The 24,590-nt window shown below is 39.6% G+C and overlaps 1 protein-coding gene across 2 annotated transcripts in view; it reads right to left on the reverse strand.

The window, feature by feature from the left end:
- LOC103177541 (succinate-CoA ligase ADP-forming subunit beta) overlaps positions 1-24,445 on the reverse strand; it is a 28,244-nt gene extending 3,799 nt beyond the window's left edge. The window contains exons 1-8 of one of the 2 annotated variants that reach the window (XM_042334445.1): positions 24,217-24,342; positions 21,477-21,660; positions 14,452-14,551; positions 13,688-13,850; positions 10,796-10,924; positions 7,198-7,336; positions 5,209-5,370; positions 4,384-4,526 (exon numbers count right to left, since the gene is read on the reverse strand). In XM_042334445.1, coding sequence (XP_042190379.1) covers positions 4,384-4,526; positions 5,209-5,370; positions 7,198-7,336; positions 10,796-10,924; positions 13,688-13,850; positions 14,452-14,551; positions 21,477-21,660; positions 24,217-24,324 — 1,128 coding nt within the window. In that variant the 5' untranslated portion in view covers positions 24,325-24,342. Of the gene's footprint in view, positions 1-4,383; positions 4,527-5,208; positions 5,371-7,197; positions 7,337-10,795; positions 10,925-13,687; positions 13,851-14,451; positions 14,552-21,476; positions 21,661-24,216 lie in introns of both variants that reach the window. The other variant, XM_042334446.1, reaches the window with a different exon arrangement.
- Between the last annotated feature and the right edge of the window lie 145 nt (positions 24,446-24,590).

Genomic DNA, 24,590 nt, shown 5'->3' on the forward strand with positions numbered 1-24,590 from the left:
TCAGACCCGAGCTGGGGTCAGGGGGGAGAGGGAGGGGAGGGGAAGGGGGGTGGTCAAAGGCATGGTCGAAGAGGAGGGTTTTGAGGCGGGACTTGAATGAGGCTAAGGAAGGGGGCGAGGCGGAGTGATTGGGGATGGAGTTCCAGACGTTGGGGGCAGAGTGGCTGAAGGCTCTCCCGCCAATGGCGGGGTGGGTGGATCGGCTGAGCAGGTTGGAAGGGAGTTAGGAGGTCACATAGGTAGGGGCCGAGATTATAGAGGGCTTTGTAGGTGAGGACCAGGATTTTGAACTGGATCCTCTGAAGGATAGGGAGCCAATGGAGGAGATGGCGTCACGGAGTTTGGTGCGGGAGAGGACACAAGCTGCAGAGTTCTGGATTATCTGCAGCCTGTGGAGGGAGGAATTGGGAAGGCGGACAAGCAGGGCGTTTGCACAGTTGAGCCTGGAAGTGATGAAGTATTTAACAAGTATTTAACAAGTGATATAATTAATATCCAGTTCGGATTTACTAATCTTATGAACATCAGCTCTGAATATTCACTATATTCAAATACCTGATAAATTTTGATCTCTGTAATTTTTAATACGTGTAACCTGAAATAACATCCAGGATTCGGAGCGTATTAACTCAGGACCAATTCCACTGCTTTTCCATCAACCTAGTTTTACCCACAGAAGTCACTGCCTTCATATCTACACACTTGCCTATGGTACATTCACCCATCACAATGCTAACCGAGACATTAAAAAGTGTTTAGCTCTGAATTGTCAAAACAGCAAATTCCTTGTCTTGGTTGAGGTGCTTTTTATTGAAATGGGGGCAGAGGGGAAATAGAGGAAATATGGAGGATATAAAAAGAATCAAGGTATTATATGCTTTCTAAAATTATATTCTCCCATCTCTTTAAATTTGCATCTCAGCACATGACTTGATAGGCCACTATTTCCAGGAGTAGGCTCATAGATGAAAGCATCATAAATTGATCCTGCTTTCAATCTCACTAGAAAATTGCTTATCTTCCATTTGCATGTTACCCAACATCGCAGGATTGAATTTGCTCCACCTTATGGTGACCAATTCTCTAAGCCATTGCATTTCTGTTTTTTACATTTTCTTCTATTCTTCAGGTTAGTTGTTTCTTAATGCTCTTAATTTGTTTTGAACTTTTAACTTTCTTTGCAGTCATTTTTCTATTTTCACTTGTTCATTTTCATGGTATCCCTTTCTGCCATTTGTAAAATTCTGCCTTTTTTGCTTACGGCTCTCTTTTTGCAAACTCTTGCTCCATCTGTTCTCTTAGCCCTGAAGCACTAATGTTTAAGTTTGCATAATTGATAAAAATTGAAGTTACTGGTTCTCAGTGGAGGCCTCGAATCTTATCAAATCACCCAGTGCACATTTAAGATCTAAAATAATTTATGTGAAAGATGAAAAGGGAGATAAAGCTTAACTTTTTCTTAGAAGCAGAGGCATGAATAAACTTTGTAAGGTAGGTTCGAACGGATTAAAGGATTGAAGTGTCTCAGCTAATTACACACTCTGAATGAGAATGAGACTCTTCTCATTCCAACTGGGATGTCAAAGTGCGGAATCATGGTTCTGTATGGTTCAAGAGAAGACATCAAGGGGTATTGATTGGAAGATACAAGAGGCACTCTTATCAGTACCTGGTGGTTTTGTTGGACACCAACCTATGTCTGGACACTGTTCTGAAGAACCATGCAGAAAAGGAGAAAGGGCATTCTGGTCATGCCCATCTCTCTTCAAGGACAGCAAGGTTCCAATGCAGGTTAAATTTGCGGCAAAAACCCTCCTTTATGTATTGGAGCTCCTGTGGATGCAGTGGAGGGGCTTGCACCCAATACCACATGCTGTCCTGTAGCTTAGTGGTTTAAGCACTTAAACGCAAGCGAGAGGACCTGGGTTCAATTCCAGGGTAGGCGAAACGTTGGGCAAGTTTCCTTACTCCACACACCTGTTTACCTAGAGGTAAGTAGGAGCCCGGTTGTTATTCGATTGGTGGATTGCTTTTCCGGGGGCAATAATCCTTCAAAAAAAATAATAATTTGGTCACTCAATCCACGACTGTTTGTGAGACACTGCAGTGCACAATTGGCTGCCACATTTCGCCCACAAAATAAACAGTCAATTCGCTTCACAGTATATTGTCTTGAAGATGTGATTAGGCGTTATATCAAATGCAAGGATTATTATTATTTGTTAATATTATAAACCTACAAGGTTCTGAATCAATGTTCTGTGCTTTGGATGAGTAGACAGTGAGGTCTATTATCTGTCATATGTAAGCCATGTGTTCAGAAGGAATTGCAGATGGCCCTAATTTTGTAATTAACGATAATTGAGTTTTCATGATTAGTTACATAAATAATAATACAGGTGATTCTTCCTGGACACAAGGTTTACACATGATGAACAACAGACCTTAGTGTTTTGATTCACTGAATTATTTTGCTGTTGGTAAAAAAAAGTAAATCAATATTCTTATGATTAATCGCTCACATGGTTTCAATGTAAGAAATCACTAATGATTGCTTTTTACACAAGCTGATAAGAGGATTTTGTTTTTTCTGCCTGCTGTTACAGGCTTCCTAATAGTTGAAGCCAAGTTTATGTTGCAAGATCAAATAAAAAACATACAAAGCTCTGTTCTAAATGTGCTGCATGTATCATTCAATATGTATTTCTGCTTAGTATGAAACTAACCTAAGCAACATAAAAATAGCACTTGTAGGGAATAGATAATCAGTCTTCAAAAAGCCAAATCACACACTAAAATTTGTCTGAAATCTGCCAGTGTAACAGTGCAGTGTGCGATAAACCACAGTGGTCACTTCTGCTCCACGTGAAATTGGAAGACATTTACCAGCAGCAAAAGTTGAGGGAAACTGAGTTGCAGTTTCTGATACTTTGACTGTCGACATTACAGTCATGCATTTTTTTTATTATGTCTCTCAGCTAATTGTAAGAGTGCTATCATTATGGTACTCTGTGGTTATTCACAATTAATCATTCATGACGAAGTCTGGATACACGTTTACCTTTTTATTTTCAGGCTGCTTCATATTAAAAACAGATAATTCTGCCTGTTCTCATTCTCCAATTCATCTATCTTAGCTGATCCCTTATATCAGAAGTGTACAGTGTTGTAATCTTTATCCGTTATGTGTCTTCAGTAAATTGTTCCTTTTCTGTGTAGCATTTTCAAAATTCTCTCAGCTCTGACCAATTTCACAACAGGGATAATCAGAAATTCCTAGCATATTATTTCTGACAAACTTATGACCATCGGTCACAAAACAAAGGTGATCAATTGGACAAACTGAACCCAAGGCATAGGAGCAAGAAAGATAGTGATTCTAACTGCCTTGAATGTTCTACTATTTTGAACAATTCAGTAAATGTTGAACAGAGTATATATCATTGGTAAGTATAATCAGTAACTCACAAGGGACTTGTGAATGTCACAAAATCATAAGAGTGGTACAGATGAAGAAAGTACATTTCTCCTCCTCCCAGGATCAGAATGCCCATCTACCAACTGCCCATTACAACACCGAGTGTTGTCCAGTGTCTTGGCAACAAGCTTTCTGAACGTTAAATCATTTTTAGTCATGATTCCACATAGCAATATTTTGATCTCATCTCGGCCAATGAGTTCAGAGATGCATGCTCAAAATGTTGGTGACAAATAGTTATACAAGATAAGCCAAGTTGATTCAGCTTCTCAACAGCCCATTAGACAACAGCTCAAATCAAATGGTGCTTGATGAAGAAGGGATATTTTTACTATGGTTATATTTTATGAAATTGACAACACTGCAATTTCAACACCATGAGTCCCAACAGCATTATTAACATCATAATGGTCAAATGCAAGGACTATTATCATCATGAAGAGTTCTACCGAAGCTAATCAGACAATAGACAAAAGAGGGACTTTATACTTTAAAAGGGGTTACAAACTAATTAGCAACTCAAATGAGATCATCATTCATGAACAAGTCATACGCATTTTTGTTGCATTTGTGATGACATATTCAGAGCATTGAACAATGCTTTATACACTTTTTAAAAAAACAGATGCATTAAAATGCAGCTTTCATGAATAATAGAACAGGAGCTCACACCAGCAATTACATATTCAGTAAGTTGCTGATATGAGGATGACCATTAAGCAAAGACACCAAGTCAAAGTGTGCTACTAAGTTTTTTAAATTTCCAAGTAGCTGATCTACGCACTCTCCTTCAGGGACTTCTAAATGGAGAGGTGGGGGTAAACTAGATTTACTTGTAGAGAGGAAGAATGTTTAAAAATATGCAAGTCAGTAATTGAACTTAGTAAGAATTCAGATTCATTTACCTTTTTGTTTGAAGTAATAAGCTTAAATGCTTCTTTCACTTGCTGAGCTGTTGCCCCACCACCTACATCAAGAAAATTGGCAGGTGTTCCTCCATGAAGTTTTATTATATCCATAGTGGCCATGGCCAGACCAGCACCATTTACTGCAAGATAAAATATCCACCAATAAAATACAGATAAAATACCCAGACAAAAAGTAGATTTAACAAACAAAAGCCAGCGAAAGCTTGTAACTATCTCTGTAAAGAGGCAATAAGAATAAAGGTTGTGGAAATCCTTCCAAAACAGTCAAAACATCTTAAATGATAAGTATACAAAATATAAATCAGCAAAAATTAACTTATTTCAGTTATCAAAATTGTTAGAAAGCATCTTAACGCTGGCACAAATGGCTACTGCTTTCCCCCTCAAAACAGTCACTATACTTGAAGCCATTAATACCATTTTTAAAAGATTAATTGGTTTTACTCCTGAGATGACCACCTAATATTCAGGCATACAACTCTTCTTTGTCCCTACCACACAGAGCAGGGGAAGGTGATGTATTTATCAAAATTAACTGTACACTTGTATGTACTGAATGATAACTATATATGGACTTAATTTCAACAATATTTTTCAAATATTCATAAAGTTCAAGCAACCATCTCATTTAGCCGAGCCCTTAACCTGCAGTGTTATCAGTTACAAACAAGTTGAACGACAAAAAAGAAAAATGAGTTTAGTAAAGATAAATTGACACAAACCAAATCTGGACATAAGTAGGCCAATGTTACTGCTGTTGATTTCATTAATCAACCAATGACGTCTTAAACCCCGTCTTACCCAAGCAACCGATGGTTCCATCTAGTCCAATGTAATTGAGATTTGCTTGAGCTGCTGTCCTTTCTCGTTCATCCTCTTGGCTCCAGTCCTGAAGGGCAAATATTTCCTTTTGCCGAAAAGCAGCATTAGAATCAAAGTTTATCTTCGCATCTATGCACATCACTGTAAACAAACCAAGATTATAACTAGATAACACCTCACTAATACAGTAGCATTTTAATAAAACATTGACAGGTATTAAAGAGAGCTACAATTTGACAGTTGGCAACTGATAAATAAGTCATTTAAACAGTACAACCCTCTAAAAATCCAATTACTTGTATACGTATATATCAACTGGTGTGTAAATCATCACGGGAACAGCAGTACCTATTCTTCAAACACCTGAGAAAATAATAATAATCCTTCCATTTTATATAGCGCCTTATCAGGTCGAGACGTCTCAAAGCACTTCACAGAATATACTGTAAAGTGAATTGACTGTATATTTTGTGGGTTAAACGCGTCAGCCAATTGTGCACAGCAGTGTCCCACAAACAGTCGTGGATTGAAGTAACCAATTTATTATTTTTTTTGAAGGAATTATTACCCCTGGAAAAGTGTCCGCCAATCGACTAACAACCAGGTTCCTACTTACTGCTAGGTACCCAGGGCGTGTGGAGTAAAGAAACTTGCCCAACGTTTCGCCCTGCCGGGAATCGAACCTCGCTTGTGAGGCAAGTGCTCTAAACACTGAGCTACAGGACTCCAAAAGCAATGCAAGTTTAATTTCCTGAGTCTAGAGACAAGCAATTTGCCTACATTTGTTTCCTTACTTTGATGGGGTTAAAAGGTGAGCGGAAGTGACTTTATTCCATGAGATTGGTTTGGATGAAGAACATGTTAAACAGGCAATATGTTAATATGTTAAAATATGTTAAAAAGCAGCTTGATGCTGTAATGGCAGGACTGTAGGGTGGGTATTCTGGAAGAGATCAGATGGGCCAAAGCATCTCTTCACATAAACCGATCTTACGATCTTGTAATCTCATCACTCCAGAAAACCCACTCTACATTCCTCCCATCACAGCATCACTCCGCTTTTTAAAACTTGCGCAGTGTCCTGATCTCAACCACCCTTCCTAGTTTTTAATGTTCCAAACCAGACCGTGGCATAAAAATTATATTCTGGAATAAACCTTGGAGTTTTCTAAAGTTATTTTCTAAAGTAATGGTCAGCATTACTACATTTGTGCTCGTGTTGTAAATTACATTATTTAAATCTACCAGGAAGAAGTTGCACTGTGTCTAGATTTACTCAATTTTCGTCACATTTTAGAGAATACAAAATTTGACAAACTGTTGAATTCAGTCTTAACTTTTAAACAATTTTTTGTAGTTCTTAAGAAAACTTAAAGAGAATGGTGTTCAAAGTTAAGACTGTATTTAGGGATTTCCCGAATTCTGGATACCTGTCAGTGCTAAGAGACTGAATCTAGACCTAGGTGGATTTCTACCCCTACAACAGTTAAATAAATTTGATTCAATTTTCTATTGCCGAATTAACACTTGATACTTACCTAAAGAGACTGCAAAATTCAAGGCCATTAATACTATATTTATTAAGGATCAGGACTGCTAGACCCTGGTGAATTAATTAAATAAATAGTCAATGAATTAGTTAATTACAACTGAATTTAATTTGTTTCCACCATTCTGCACAATCTTAACTTTTCAGAACAAAATGGGCTACAACTAAGTAAAAATTAGGTAGCGAGGAGCACTAAAACAAAAAACAAGGCACATCCTAATTATAAGCTTGTGGTAAAAAAANCTGTACTTACCTTACCTTTATTTTAATCAAGAATTCTGCAGACCAAAGGTTCAAATCTGGGACATTAACATTAAGTAACTTTTTTTTCAAAAGTTAACTGAATTTCCATCGTATAAAATCTTATATTATCAAGCATTGAGTAACAAATTTGAAATAAACAATCTAATGTACTTTACCATTTCCATTTGCATCCTCCACCATAGGGTTTATCTCAATCATACTGGCATCGTATTTGATAAAAACCTCATACAATTTGATCATGTTGTCTGCTGCATCTTCTATAACATTAGCTGGAAAACCCATTTTCTGTGCAATCTGAAAATGTTAAATGTAGTCATAGTCATATCCTAACCCTTTGCAAAGACAATTTTGCAGAAAGCCAAATAGCTCAATATTAAGTGATTAAAGAAAATTTACTCCTTGACCGTGTATGGGACACAGCTATGTACAAATTGGCAGGCCGTTTTGACAACAAAATAAAGTCATACACTTTACAGTATATCCTGTGAAGGGCTTTGAGATGTCTGATGATCAAATGCAAGTACAACAACAACAAAATTACATTTGTATAGCCCCTTTCACGTCGGGTGGACGTCCCAAGGCGCTGGATAGATGGGGTCGGGGAGGGTGGAGGGTAGGGGTGGAAGCAGGGAGAACGAAAACACGGTTGAAGAGGAGGGTCTTGAGATGGGTCTTGAAGGAGGCAAAGGAGAAGGCGAGGCAGAGGACTGCGGGATGGAGTTCCAGAGGGTGGGGGTAATAGTGGGGCAAGCGAGGCGGGGGACGTGAAGCAAGCCAGAGCCCGCTGAGTGGAGGGAGCGAGCAGGATGGTAGGGATTTAGGAGGTCGCAGAGGTAGGGTGGAGCAAGACCATGGAGGGCTTTGAAGGTGAGGATCAGGATCTTGAATTGTATCTTCTGTGTGATGGGAAGCCTGTGGAGTCGGGTGAGGAGGGGGTGATAGGGTCACGGAGTCTAATGCGGGAGACCACACGGGCTGCAGAGTTCTCAATGATCTGCAGCTTATGGAGGGAGGATATTGGGCGGTCGATAAGCAATGAGTTTGCATAGTCAAGCCTCGATGTAATGAAAGCATGTATGAGGGTTTCTGCGGCTTGCGGTGTGAGACAGTGGCGGAGCCGGGCGATGTTGCGGAGGTGGGGGAAGGCAGAGTGGGTCAGGGTGCAGATATGGGGTAGAAAGGTTAGCTGAGGGTCAAACAAGAGGCCAAGCTTCCGGACTGGCTTAGCAAGGTGGAGTGTGCAACCATGGATGGTAATGCTGCCAGCGCCTGAGGTGTGTATTATTATATTATCATAACTGTCAAGAATTACAAGCTACAATATCTACAAGATTTAAATATTTAACTATTTAATTTAAGATTAATTATTATACAATTATTCAACTAGGATAGATAACTTGAAATGCTAAAACTAAATTTGCTCAGGAATCTAATCAAAGGAGAGGATATTCCAATAATGACGTTGTTTTAAATCATGCTTAAAATAGAATTAACAATTTTGTTAATAAAAAAAGTTTTAAAAAATCAGAAAATACAGTAGAGTCCCATTATAACATGATAGTTGTGGTCCACAAATCCCAAACTCTGGTCTAACAGGACACAATCGGCGTACTGCGCTTCGACTTTCAGTGCACATATGTGCAGAAAACTATAGGGCTGCAGTAAGTGATGTTGGCTGTGATCTGACCTGGAAGTTGGTCACTTCTTTAGCATGCAAAAGCCAGCCAGAAGTTTTGAAATGAGCTAGCCAGTGTTCTACCCATATTTTTCATTATTTGGTATTGTCAGGATCCACATTCTAATTACCATCACCTCAATACTTCCTTTAACACAAGCCATGTTACAATAAAGCACTTTACAATGGGTCGCGTAAAGGAGCTGACGAGGTTACCCTGTAGTTCAAGGTGTGGTGTGACATTATACCGATTCATTTAATGTACAGCACAGGTTCATGCCTAATTTCCCCACAGGCTGAGTTTCATTTGGTGTACACCTCATCTCCCACACATGGTACGCGAAGTAAAAAAAAAAGAAAAAAAATTTGGTCACTTAATCCACAATTGTCTTTGCGCCACTGCTGTGACAATTGGCTGCAGTGCTTTGCCCACCAAATATACAGATCAGGTCACAGCCAATTCACGACAGTATATTCTGTGAAGCTCTTTGAAACGTTTCAATGATGTGATAAGACACAATATCAAATGCAAGAATTATTATTATAAGTAAAAGGTAAAGCCTGAGTGCATCCCTATTCACAAAAGTAAAAATGCTCCTGTGCATTTTCTAGCGCCTAAGTTCAGAGTAATGCTGGCAGAGGCCTGGGAATGGGTAAAATCACTGTGAAATGCAGTGACAAGTGAAAGGAAAGAGTGAAAGAAAAGGAGTGTGCAAAGTCTATTTTTATTAAAAAAAATGTAAAATAAAATGTGTTCCATTAATTCTGAAAAGCACTTTCTCCTCCAACAAAATCTGAAATAGGCATCAGTTCCCAATGCTAAAAATGTTATTAAAACTAGGCGATGGAATAATGTATCGTATAAGTTTAGTTTGGCCTATAACTCTCCTTCCAATAGGGTCCAAACGGCTTCTCCTCCAGCCCCCACACTGTCTCGTGCGGTGTTCCTCAGGGCTCTGTCCTCGGTCCCCTCTTCACCCTCTACATACTCCCCCTTGGTGACGTCAACCGCAGACATGGGGAAAATTTCCACATGTATGCGGATGACACCCAACTCTACCTCTCTGCCTCTACCAAGAACTCCAGGACTACTGGCGTCTTGACCGACTGCCTGTCCGACATCAAGTCCTGGACGAGGGCCAACTTTCTCCAACTCAACCTCAGCAATACCGAGGCCCTTCTGATTGGCTCACGCCAGCGCCTCCGCACCTCAGGTGCTGGCAGCATTAGCCTCCATGGCTGCACACTCAACCTCACTAAACCAGTCAGGAACTTGGGTATCTTGTTTGACCCTGAACTGTCCTTTCTCCCCCACATCCGCGCCATGACCAGCACTGCCTACCACCACCTCCGCAACATTGCCAGACTCCGCCACTGCCTCACCCCTCAGGCTGCCAAAACCCCCAACCCTGCATTCGACACCTCAAGGCTTGAGTACGGGAACTCCCTCCTCATCGGCCTTCCCAACTCTTCCCTTCACAAGCTGCAGATCATCCAAAACTCTTGTGTAATCTCACGCACCAGGTTCCATGACCCCATCACTCCCATCTCGCCCGACTCCACTGGCTCCCCATCCTCCAGAGAATTGAGTTCAAGATCTTCATCCTCATCTTTAAGGCCATCCATGGCCTTGCCCCCTCCTGCCTCTCTGACCTGCTGACTCCATCCCAACCTGCCCGCTTCCTCCGTTCATTGGGCTCCGGTCTGCTACCTGTGTCCCGCCCGACCCGCCCTACCATCGATGGCCGGGCTTTCAGCCTCTCTGCCCCCACACTCTGGAACTCCATCCCACGGTCCCTTTGCCTCGCTTCCTCCCTTGCCTCCTTCAAGGCTGTTCTCAAGACCCTTCTCTTCGACCGTGCCTTCGGTCTCCCTCCCACCTCTCTGCCTTCCCTCACCCCTACACCATCCCTCCCCCATGCTCGGGCCCCAACACCTGCCTGTTCAGATCCAACGAAAATTTTAATGGAAATATAAAAACATTTTGCATTAATGAAAAAAATAGAATTAACAGTTCCCCAAAATAGCATTAGCCATTTTAATTCTTCCAGTTATTGTTTGGAAACTATGCGTAATACCTTGACAGCTTGCGCTCTCTTAATGCCTTCAATAATATCAATAGGTTCTTTGACAATTGCTTCAGGGTTCTCAGCTGCTACGTCTTCTATATTGACTCCTCCTTGTGAGCTACCTATTAATACTGGTCCCTGAAAGGGAAAAAAAAGATCAGTTTGGCATAAATAAGAATCTTTTTTTAGTATGGAAAGAATCCAATATTCTGAGTTATTTGAGAAATTTGGGCTATTGATGCTTTGATTTCCCCCCTTCCCACCAAGCCAAAAGAACAAAGCACTGTGCAGTCCCAACATTAATTTCACTTATGTGCAGTTAATTCAGTGTAAATTTATTTTCTAAACCACAGAAACTAGTCTAGAAGCAGTATGAAAAAATAACAGTTAGCAGTTTCACTAAAATCAGTTCCTCAAAATGTACAACTAACTTGTACAATGGAAATCTGGAAAATCAACTGTACAGTAATTTGCTGTAGAACAACTGGATAGTGCAAACACCAAAATTGGAAATTAAATAATGTGTTGTGTTCTGAGAATTCCAATTTCCAACTGACATATCACATGCCCAAAAGCAAACTCAAAACTTGAAAGTTTCATTACCTGGTACAGAACCATCATCACATTTGAATGCAAATTATGAGCAACAAGTACAGTACTGCAATTAGATTAAAATATTTATTTTCACACAATTTCCTTCTAAAAGTATTCCTCATTTCAATTAATCAATGGTTGGCCATTTCTTTAAAAGAGCCCACAATTCTGAGGACTATTGGTTCACCTACAAAGATAAAAGTGTTAAATCTTACAGTGAATCCTCAAGACATCCTCCTGATGTGAAAGACGTTCTATCAAATCCCTGGAGTTTAAATTCTGAAATATTGATTCTTTTAAAAAAAAGATCAAGCAATGTTCCTGATGACTGGCTGATACCTAAACTCTTACTAATGCAATTAATAAATTACTCTAAACTAAAATCCTGAAACACACAAGAACCTTTCCATCAGGTGGCAAAGTTCCTCTCTCTGCTGAGCTGCTGTTCTCTGTTCTGCTGTGTGAAGACACTTCCCTACATGAATATGACAATTTAGGCAATTTGCTGCATTACTTACTGGCCAGTTTAATGTAGCGTTGGCAATGCCCCTTAACTACAGGGGAAACAATGAGCAGTATAAGACCAATTATTCTCAAAAGTTAAAAAAAAACACTTTAGTCATTTGAGGTTATTTTTAAATGTTGATAATGACAATTCTATTTTTAAAAATGATATCTCACCAGGTACATTTTCACACTTCATTTTATAAATATTTGGGATATGGCAAGTCATTTAGATAAAAATTAACTACACGTACAATTGATCTTCTTTAAACCATATTATAACCCTTTATATATTTAGATACATGTAAACTGCAGAAGCATTTACGTTTTCATCTAGAAAATGTTATTTATATTAAAATGCGTGTACAGCATAATTACATTAGCTTCTTCCATCTAATAAAACCACATCTAGGTAGTGTTCTATTAAAAAAAAACTAAATTAGACTAATCCAAACAGAATTAATAACTCCATTATTGTAGCAAGCAACTACCTGGAAGGTAGAAGGCGAACTAGATGGGCTTTGGTCTTTTGTCGTCTAGCAATTCCTACGTTCCTAAAGAAGATTATTTCATTGTGGAATCAATGATAATTTAAGGTACATTACTAAGGTAGTTTTCAGTCAGGAGAGCATTTGAGGTGTTGGAATTTGCATCAACACTCTTGAGTAAAGATGAGATAGTAAATAAAATAAGCCAGGGTTCCTTGGGTGAGATGTCTTTAGAAGAGGAGAGACGAAAAGGTAGGATAAAACAAAATATTGCAGATCAATTGCAACAATACGGATTGATTCTCTAAATTATTTATAACTAAAGATTAATCTGAAGTTGACATGTTCAACTGATCTTTTTAGTTAAGCCAATTATATTCCATAATTCCCCATTTTTAATTATTCCATTTGGATTTGGAACACAAACCCCCCAATCTTTTTCAGTTGCTTCAAAGGCAGAGAATTAAATGTGCATGTACTTTTTTTCTATTTAAACTACTACACTGCCATCAAGTGGCAAGAGGTAAAAAAAATAAAATTCTGTGATCTATAAACTCTGGCAAAAAGGCAGATTCCATTGAAGTTACATACTGATCACACATTTGTACAATACATTTATATTTTGTCAACACAATATACTACCACTATACATCACAGTATATCGTGTGAAGCACTTTGAGTTGTCCTCTCAACATAAAAGGCACTATATCAAATTTAACGATTATTATTATCATGTCCAGCATCAACCTCAATGGCAGTATTGCAACGTTAATGTGATACTGTCCAGTTGGACTGCATTAAAGGATGCTACTGCAAACTGGATGAGATGGGACTGCTGTACCTAGAGCTACCAAAAGGCTCACCTCAAGAGATTAATTTTCTCTAATATATATTTTTTTTAAAATGCGGTCACTCAATCCACAACTGTTTGTGGGACTGCTATGCTGCTGCGTTTCACCCACAAAATATAAAGAACATTTGTATAATAAATAGCAGCAAATCTTCTGCTCAGGTTTTACTGAACTCTGGAAAGAAATGCAGACTGAGAGACCAAAAGGATACTGTGAGTTTCGGGTTACTTCTGGCACTGGAATAAACTATATGAGCTTTTCATTGGAATTACTGCAATCAGAAATATTTCCAGAAAACCCTATGATTAGAAAAATATATCTATGTCCTCTTAATGTAAGGCCTTCCATGTGAATAAAAAGAAAAACAATCTATTTTAAATGGTACCACAAATCAAAGGTAAAACAATCATTTGATATACACATTGAGAAATTAAGGCATTGTCAGTCTTAACTATTTCACTCACCTGAAAGGATCGTTCCAATGTTATTGCGAAGTAATATTCTCTCCTGGGATATCTTCGCTCACAGACAAAAACCTGGTTGCATATCCTTCCTTTCTCTCCAGTCTGCTTGGTATACAACTTCTTTCCAATCATTTTTGAAGATGTGTCCCTGGCTTCCTCGGGACTGCAATAGAGATCAAATTGACAACAAATTGGTCTTTTTGCAGAGATATGCAGTAAGTTTAACCAATATTGTGTCTAAATTATCCAACTCAAAATCGACAGTATAAATATGATAAAATGTTTCATAATCCAATTCAGAAACACTTCTTTAAAAATGTTTAATTTAATAACAAAAGAACTAGTCCATAATTATTTGATTATTGGCAATTACTTTCTAGGGTCAAAACAAGTCACTGCAGTTCTCACACACAGTAATAGCTGTTATTCACAGAAATACAACTCTTTGTCAGTCCTTAGCAAAAAATATATCTGGTAAAATTGGGGAGGGGGCAGCAGCTTTGCAGCAGCCCCAACTGATGCCTCAGGATTTCTCTTGTATGAAACATTATAGTGTAAACATTTCAGGCAAGAAGCTGGAGTATTTTCCCTATACTACATACAAGTGGCCATATTCATCATGATGAATGAATCAATCAAAAGATTTGAACGTTAATCAGAAGGGGAACCAAGCAAGTTTTACAAGAAATATTCTGTAAAACATTGTGCATCCATATACACCTCTGGTTCAGGAATAGATTTCTTGTGGTTTGCCTTATACTTACGAATAAACAATTTTCACTCCTCCTTTTAAACCACTTTCAAATACACCTTTTCCTCTACCACCAGCTAATACTTGTGCTTTGACAACAAGATCCTTTGAACCTGCAATCAGAACATAAAATTAAAAATGCAATCCTCTGAAATAATTTTGCACGTTATATAACCTTTTTACCAATGAATCTACTTGCCACTTTAGTATTGAATAGGCAACATTCAATAATAATAATCCTAGCATTTGATATAGCACCTATAACACTGAAACATCTCAAAGCACTTTTACAGGACTTAATGTTAAGTGTGACTGTACAACAACAACAACATTCCATTTATTGAGCGCCTTTCACGTCGAGAGGACGTCCCAAGGCGCTTGCGCTTGCACAGCAATGTCCCATCCAGAAAGTAAATAACTAATTTATAATAATAATCCTTACATTTAGTGTAAAGTGCAGTGACTGTAGACAAACGCAGCAACCAGTTTGCGTGCAGCAATGCCTCAAACAGCCATGAAGTGGACTGCTGGCCAAAGCATCAGGAGAAACTCCCTTCTCTTTTCAAATAGTTTAATGAGTTCATTAAGTTTATCGAAACCAGCAGGATGGGTCTTTGGTTTAACATCTCATTCAAAGGATAACTAGTGCTCCCTAAACATAGACTGTGAGCATAAAAGGCCTAAACTTTTCACTTTCATTCAGTGTCTATAAAATTATTTTATTGCACATTCCTAAACAGAATATATTCTAAATATTTGTATAGATTATTATTATTAATTAATTATTATTAATAATAATCCTTGCAATTGATCAGAGTACCTTTCTCATTCGGAGAACATTGCAAAGCACATCAAATAATTTACTTTAACATGTAGTGACTCTGTATTTTGTAGGCAACTGCAGGAACCAATTTGCTAAACAATAATGTCTCATAATCACACAAGGGAGAAAATACCTGAATATCTGATAATATAATGGTTGTCAGTACTCATGCTGTACAGGCTATTTGCATAGACTGTATAGCACAAGTACTGGCAACCATTATATTGTCAAATACCCAGGAGAAATGCACTAAACAGTGATCACGTAGACTTGCTTTTAAATAGTAAATGGAGGCTTAATTTACATTAGTTTGACCTAACAGTTTCTTTTGAATTTTTAAAACAGAAATAGAGTAAGAAGCACATTTTGAGAACTTACTGCCTGAATTTATGTTGTAAATTATTTTTAGCCTGTGATTATATTGAAGTATATTCTTTTGGAACAAGCATTCTAGAGTCCTGGCTTCAACCACCTTTCCAAGTAAACCATTCCAATAATTAACTACCCTCTTAAAGAACTGCATAAAAATGGCCTTAAAACAACCTGTGGTCTCTGAGAAGTGATGCAGACTCGACTCGATGGCTTAATGGCCTCCTTCTATGCAGTAAATTTCTATGATTCTATCTTGGCCACGAATCCCCCAGATAGAATTGCTAATTCAAGGGCCTGGGGAAAGGGCAGGTAAATAGGACTGAAAGGTACTCTATCTATCAACTTCACCACATCTGAAAATATTGTCCCTAGGTTTATTTTCTCAATTTCATTTGGAATCTTGTATATTGATCTGAACCATCTCTTTACAAACTGAAGAACTCTAACTTATCTAATCACCGATTGTAGCTCATTCCTCTTACAGTGGGAATCATCTTCATTTACTCTCCTCTGCAATGTTTCTAGGGCTTGAAAAGCTCCCTCGAGTCTCAGCAACGAGAACTGTAATGTACTCCAGGTGCAGCCTGATAAAAACACTCTACAGCATGAGCACGACTTCTAATGATCTGAACTCAACTGATTTGGCAGTATAGGCTAGCATATGGTTTGCCTTTTTTATTCTCGCCTCACACTTTTTGGACAAAGTGAGCTATCAGTCAACTAATACACATGGAGCTTGTTTAGCTTCCATCTTGGCAAGTTCTATCCCATCCACGGAATAGCTAAGGCTTCAGATCACTTTCAGTGGCTTCCTTATGACATTGGATTAAAATTTCATGGCTCTGGTAGTCAAAAACCCTAATTTACTCTTAAAACACAGAAACTTGTGTTCGTAGAATATCTTTTAACGTAAATGAAATGTCTCAAAACACAGTAAACATAAAGTAAATGTTATTTAGGAAAACTCAACATCTTATTTACACCAGGAATATCCTCCATCAAACAATAAAACGCATAGCCTAATAATTAAGTTTGCAGGGCTATGGGGAGAGAGAGGGGGAGTGGGATTGATTTGAGTAGCTCTTTTCAAAGAGCCGGCACCGACACGATGGGCCGAACGGCCTCCTTCTGTGTTGTATAATTCTATTAATTAAAATTTTGTTGAGGAGCAATCATAAGTTCTTTGAAATACAGTAGTTACTATGGAGAGGAGGGGATCCCTTAACATCCATCTGAATCACAAGATGGATAGGATGATAATATGCAAATAAATAAATAATACACTTGCATTGTAACAAGGAATATTGCTGTGTAGGCAAATAATAGTAATCCTTGAATGTGATATAGGACCTTATCAGGTCTTCAAGATGTCTCAGAGCACTATAAAGTGAATTGACTGTATATTTTGTGAGTAAAACACGGCAGCCAATTGCACCCAGTGAAAAAAAATTTTTCCCAGCAAGGCAACAAATGAGAAATCAAATTAATTTTAACTTTTTTTCTCTCACATTTGGGTAACTTATCTCAGAGATGCTGACCATTGTACTATATCCCAACATATCCAATATCTCACCTCCAAGATAAGGTAACAAGAAATTGAGAATTTGAAAATGAAAATGAAAGTTTTTTTTAAAAAGCACTTAAAGAGCTAATTATTTCACTAGCATTTTACTCTAAAGGTTTCTCGACAGAGTTCTATTCATCCAGTTAATGTAAGTTACGTAATTGTCATCTGAATTACTTAGCAAAGTCCACCTGCTGTAACATCAGTTAAATTCTATCAGCTATCAACTAAATTGAAACATACTTTCCTCCAACTAAGCCAGAAGCTGATTTCTCTTCTATTCTTCAGGAAACATTACTACCTACGGAAATAGGAACCATTCGAACAACAACATGCTGAAGCAAGTAAATTTGTCAGATAGCTCCACATTAGTAGCACCACAAAGACCAAGGTAACCATCACTTCAAAAGATATTTTTTAGGTCAATAGTGCATATAGCAAATATTCCATTTGATGTTCTCCCCATCCCTCCCCCCACTTACCACACACACACCTATCTCACCTGTTAGACAGTCATGGAGGGTACTGTAACCATGGCTGGCCTAATCATTTCCATTGTCAGTGGAATAATGAACCACTGACATTCACAGATTTTTAGAGTGTGTTCTTTGTATCCCAGCTGTGATGCAGCTACTCTTCAATCAAGAAACAAATAGATAAATCACCTGTTAGATATATGCAAGGACTGTGCCTGGGGTAATTACAATTTTCTCAAGTATGAAGCTCAAAATACATTATAATCACCTCTTCAGAGATCCACATCCTATACAAGAAGCTATGCAGTTGAAACAGAGCCTGCCGCAGTAAAATATTTGGTGCAGCAATAGCCAAAAACACAAGTGCTTCAAGTAAACAGAGATGATCACGCAACCAATCAGCTAAGGATCTGAGCCTGAATGCACAGTATCAATCAGAAATAATCCCTCATTATCTCACATTTTCTAACTTGTTACAAGACCTCAAAGACCTAATAACATTCAGACAAATCTACTGAACCTCTAAGGATACTGGGTCTTTAGTGAGCCTCTCGAAGGCCTCACCAAACAAACCAACTGCTTCCTTGCTCATCTATTTCAACTATATTGTCCTACCAGAACAGGAAGTAGCAAATATTGTACCCTTCCACAAGAAATTATTAAAGTAAGATGCGGTTAGGCCTAGAACTCTACTACTGCTGCATCAAAGCTCATGAAAAACCTTCTAATTGTGAGTAAGATGGGATCAGTATCTCAGTCACAACAATCTACTCTTATTTGTTCCCGCATTGGCTTAAGCGTCAACTAGATCATTCCATACTTGATCTTCTGTTACCCACACTGCCCCTTACACAAACGTTGGAGACATTCTTGATCCTTAATAGGCATTATATTAAATGCAAGGATTATCATCAATTGGAGAAAGTGAATGTACTCCATACCGGACTAACAGAAGCCCATACATACGCAGAACTCAGTTGTTTTGTTTTGAAAAGTATATTTACAGTGCCAGTGAGTGGTGAAACGATGATTTATTATCCTGTTTCAGGGCATAAAATGAGAGAATTAGAGGAACAAATCACACTAGAAAATTAGTACCAGTCCACACAACTGAAAAACATTATGCCAATGGGAAATTGTTTTGAAAAAAACTGTATATTCAGGGTTAGACTTTACAAATGATTTTAATCAAGCTTCTTTATCACTTCAGAATGTTAATCCAATATTGGAGTCCTGTAGCTCAGTGGTTAGAGTACTCGCCTCGCAAGCGAGAGACCTGGGTTCGATTCCCGACAAGGCGAAATGTTGGGCATGTTTCCTTACTCCACATGCCTCTGTTTACCCAATAGTAAGTAGAAACCTGGTTGTTAGTCGATCAGCAGATTGTTTTTCTGGGAGTAATAAATCCTTAAAAAAAAAGAAAAAAATGGTCACCTCAATCCATGACTGTTTGGGGTCACTGCTGTGCGCAATTGGCTGCTGCGTTTCGCCCATACAGTCAAAATATACAGTCAATCCACTTCACAGCTTATTCTGTGAAGCGCTTTGAGACGTGTTGAAACCGTGATAAAGTGCTATATCAAATGCAAGGATTATTATTATTATTATTATTAATTACAACACTCAATATCATTATCTAGAAATATCTTCCCTATAAAGTTCTCCCAGTTTTACAGCATCTTTTCCAATTAGATGATGCACCTAACTTATTTTGATGTTCCTAGTAGTTTTTTTCCAACTGAATAAATATTTTTTGAAGAGTCAGCAAACACCAAATCATAATAAATAATAAAATATCATCTTTTGGCAATCTACATAGGAATTTGGATCATGCGCATGCGGAAAATTCTGATCAGGATTATGGGGTGGATGTCAGCCGAATGTTGGGCATGAGCAGGATAATAGTGGATTGCACAGCACGATTATGTAATTGGCTGTCTATACAATGAAAGGTGCAAAGTCATTTGTGTAAGAGAGGCTGTTAAACAAAGATACTCATTGCACAACTAAAATAGGATTCATAGAAGGGACAGGTACAACAAAGGAATATGAGTATATGGTAATTTATGTCAAAAGAAAGAAATACCTACTGTCACATCAGACATAAAAAAGTTTTTTTCACGATACATACACGGGTAGACAAAAGTTAATAGCAGCAGCTTGCTTAAACATAACAATGGGGGATAAAAATTGATAGTTGCTAAGTAGTTTCTTTGTAGAGGAAGGTGGAGAGTTTTAAAGATCAAATTTCCACGATTGACATCATGGACAAAGATTCAAAGGGTAAATAAATTCATGTTTTTTTCCTCTCTGATAGTCCTAAATTATCAGAATTTTAATTCTGATTGAATTTTAAAGATTATGAAAGAAAATCAACAAAGTTTATAGAGGGAAATTGATCTACGACCCAAACACCTGCAATAACCCGCCTTGTTAATATTCAATTTCGGATAAAATCCTTAGGTCTTCCTGTGCACCTTAGGACATCAGTACTGGATTTCGGTGTCAGCCTTGACTACATGAGTTCAAAGTTCCAATGTGAGGCTTGAATCCACAACTTCTAACTCAGAGTGCTACCAACTGAGCCGGGCTGATATCTCTACATAAGAACATAAGAACTCGCTAGGCGAAAGAAGACCAAGGTCCATCTAGTTTGCCTTCCACCATCCGGTTCAATTCCCGGGTGGGTCAGGGCGAAACCTTAGGGTTTCCTTACTCCGCCTCTGTTTACCAGATAGTAAGTAGGAACCCGGTTGTTAGTCGATTGGCGGATCGCATTCCCGGGGGTAATAATCCCTCCAAAAACAAAATAATTTGTTCACTCAATCCACAACTGTTTGTGGGACACTGCTGTGCGCAATTGGCTGCCACGTTTCATCCACAAATGTACAGCCAATTCAATTTACAGTATATTCCGTGAAGCGCTTTGACACATCTCAATGACATGATAAGGTGCTACATCAAATGCAAGGATTATTATTATTATTATGGAAGTCACTTGATATGCCCTGTCCCAAACTATATACTGTATCCCAAGATATTATTTTCTAGTAGAAATCTATCTCATTTGTTCTTGAAACAAACAACATTTTGGCTTCCACCGATTCCCTAAGGACCCTGTTCCATAAGCCTCTATATCGATAATAGAACACACTTCACCAATTTAACCAATTGTAAATGTTGCTTGTACCACCAAAGTGGAATCTTACAACTGCAAAAATTAACAAATGTTCTTAGTTATAAAAAAAGTGCATGCAACAGTTGACACTTTCAACATCACAATTTAAATTAACCACATTCAATCTGGGTACAGATCAGATCAGGTATCAAGGAGTCAACTGGAGGCTCCAAGAAGTTCCATACAGTAATCCAACACTCTATCCAAAACAACACTTCCACTTTGCAGAGGGATTGAAATGGGTTGCACTGTTGCTTGTAGAGTAAATAAAGAGAATATTCCCACTGATTGGTGAAAGGATCAAAAAGGCATAAATGGAAGATCATCACCAATTTTTTTTCACAAATAAAGATGTCAGAATGTGGAGTACATTAGCACAACAGGTTTTGTAGCTGGGTCCACGCCAGTATTTAAATGGAATTGGAAAAATACTTAAGGAAACATACAAAACTCTTTATGTGTTGAACAAAATTATCTTTTATCTATTCCCATCACTGAGCTGTCTTAGCTTCTACTTTTTCTTGTTATTCTATTTCCCCCTGCCTAGCATACGACTTTAAAGTTTTGTACATGCTAACAATTCTAAATGTATTCTCAATAATAATTGTAATGGTCATTACCATACCAAATGCTTTAGCAACAGCATATGCTTCTTCAGGTGTACGAACAGCTTGACCCTTGGGAACAGAGATGCCTGCATCTTTCAGTAATCCCATACTTAGATACTCATGTAAGGACAGGTTCCTCCGCTGCTGCTGATTGTGTTGGAAGCCATGCACTGAAAGCATCCCAGAAGCTGCTCCAAATACCTAAATTACAGTGAATCCAAAATCAAATAATGATCACAATTCAATCTATATTTTATAATAAGCCTGTGAAATGGCTGTATTATAAAATAAGTTTCTTAAAAACATAAGTACAGAATACCAGGTAATGTTTAGAATATATTTTATTGATAAAATCACAAGTGAGTTGTGATGATTCCAAAATCACAGATGTTCAGGTGAAAAAAGTTTTTCGATCCACTTGAACTCAACCTTAATACCCACCTTATAGTATTTCCATTACAGGATCAAGCTGTTTATTAATTTATGTAGTCTCTACCACCATTACTAGTAACCCATTCCAATTATTGACCACTCTCTGGATAAACAAATACTTCCTTCTTAAATTGCACTTACAACCCTGAATATGTCCCTCTTTTCCTGCTGCCTGGGCACATCTGAGCATACTGTTCTAGACTTATGCTATCCAATTAAGCATCTTAAATACGTCTACAAGGTCAACTGAGACAAGGCTGCTAGTTCATCTTGTGTTCTCATAGCTCATTTCTCCAACACGAGGAATCATCACTTTCTTCTGCCTGCCGCTATGGACCCAGAAGTGAATGCAGACCTTCTCTTATGACATAACCAGAGCATTGTGCATAATGAGCATGACTTCTAGAGACCTGAGCTCAATTGATTTTGCAATGCAGACTAGCTTCCAGTTTGTCTCTTTTGTGATCTTTCATCAACCCAATTTAAAGAAACACTACATACATTTGTTTATATTGGGTTTATCACAGTGATTTGTAATATAAAGTATGAATTTGGGTTCATTTTGTAATGTTCTTAAAAAGATGATTAGGTGACCAGCATTAAATACAATTCCCAATTTCTGAATTCTGCAACACCAAAAATTTGTTTTATTAACAACCCCTGGTCAATACAGTATCATGAACAGAACAAAATATAAAATCAGGTTATGCACTTAACAGGAAACTCCATCCTGCAGCCCCTCCGCCTCACCCCCTCCCTTGCCTCCTTCAAGACCCTCCTCTTTGACTGTGCCTCCGGTCACCCTCCTTCTCTCCCCGATCTCGACACCCAGCTCGGGTCCGAAACACTGATTGTCCAGTGCCTTGGGACGTCCACCCAACACGAAAGGCCCGATACAAATGTAATTTTGTTGTTGATACTGGCAATCATGCTTCATTTCCAGCAAAAAACATTTTATAACTTACACAGATGACAAGGTGTAAAACACTCAACTTGTTCTCTTTCAAGTTTTTCATGCAAAGCTCAAACAATCTTCCATTATGTCAGCTTCTGTACAACTGGTCATAAAGTGCCAATGTGCACTGCCACCACCTCAAACCATTGCCAATACACAAACTGTCACCATTCTAAAGGTTACATTTACATTTGTGTAGCTCCTTTCACGCCAGGAGGGCATCTCAAGGCACTTGGACAGTCGGGGATTTGGTGCAGGGTGGTTGGGATCAGAGGGGTGGAGGGCAGGGAGGATAGAACCAGGGTAACTATTGAACCCTAAATGTATCAGCACATGCACAAGAACCCACACTCCAGGCAACAGCTTCCAATAGCCAGCAGCCCTCTTCTCAGTTACTTGGCAGCCTGTCGATAAATATATTTTTTGGAGTGTGTTTAAAAAAAAACACACACTTAACAGGGCAGTTTGTCAAATGACAGGCGGTTTCATTTTCTCCAAGTGCAAATCCCAATGCCGAGTATCACGCTGGCTGGGCGCCAACTGCTTAATCCAGGTCTTCCTATAAAGGGAATCGGGTGGGGGGGTAATTCCACCCCCTGCAGTTCGCCTTCAGAGTGCAGAGCGACAAACCGTCACAGACCGGATCAAACCTTTTGCCTTGCGGCTGCCTTCCCGATTAATACCCAATGCCACACCCGACCCATTTAAAGCGGCATCTTGAGGACCAAAAGCAGGTTGAGAAGTGTCGGGCGTGACCTTCAGTCGGCGTCGACTTTCTGGGCCCTGACGTGCGTCGCCCCTCCAACTGCCACCCGTTCTCTCCTCCGTGTCGGGTGCCGTGTGGCGAAGGCTGTCGTGGATGTTCAGGATTTTTTTTTTGCTGGGGTGGGGGGGGGGGGGGGGAGGACGTCCACTGCAGAATTCCCAGCATTCTGCGGCCTGCTATTCCCTCCCTCCCTCCCTGGTGTTAATCATCGGGGTCCGGGGTGGGTGCAAACATTCAAAAGCGGATTGAATGAAGGGACCATCAGCTCTCGGAGGGGAAGAGCGCGCGAGGGGGAGGGGGCGCCGCAGTGACAGTTACAGACGCGCACGCACGCGGTCAGCTCGCGCCGACACCGACCGTCCGCAGCCGGTGGGCGGACTTGACGGCTCAGGGGCCGCTCTGGCCCGGCCTCGAGCCCCCCCCCCCCCCCCCCGGGGCTGTCGGCCGCGGCCTTTGGGCCCCGTTTCCCCGGCGACGGGCGCCCGAATGACATTGAATTCACTCGGGAGTGACTGCACTCGAGAAGAAACGACCTGCCCCAACCCCGAAAACCGTCTCTTTGCTCGGCGGCGGCGGCGGCGGCGTTTTCGGGCCGGAGACTCACCTGGGCTCCGTGGCGGACGGTGGCGCGGGCTCGGCGGACACCGACTCCCATGCAGTCGCCGGTCAGGGCCGCGGAGAAGCGGCAGCCGAGCGCCGCCGCGGCCGCCATGGTTCGCTCTGACAGCTCGGCGCCGCGCAGGCGCACTGCGCCAACCGACCTCCACCAATGAGAGTGGAGCACAGCAGCTCCGGTGAGGCTGCGCGAGACAATTCAATGTCATTCAGGCAGCTTCATAACCGCACCTCACACACACACACACACAGAGCAGCTTCATAACCGCACCTCACACACACACACACAGAGCAGCTTCATAACCGCACCTCACACACACACACACAGAGCAGCTTCATAACCGCACCTCACACACACACACA

The sequence above is a fragment of the Callorhinchus milii genome, unplaced genomic scaffold (genome assembly GCF_018977255.1).
Source record: "Callorhinchus milii isolate IMCB2004 unplaced genomic scaffold, IMCB_Cmil_1.0 Scaffold4, whole genome shotgun sequence".
Taxonomy (NCBI): Eukaryota; Metazoa; Chordata; class Chondrichthyes; order Chimaeriformes; family Callorhinchidae; genus Callorhinchus; species Callorhinchus milii.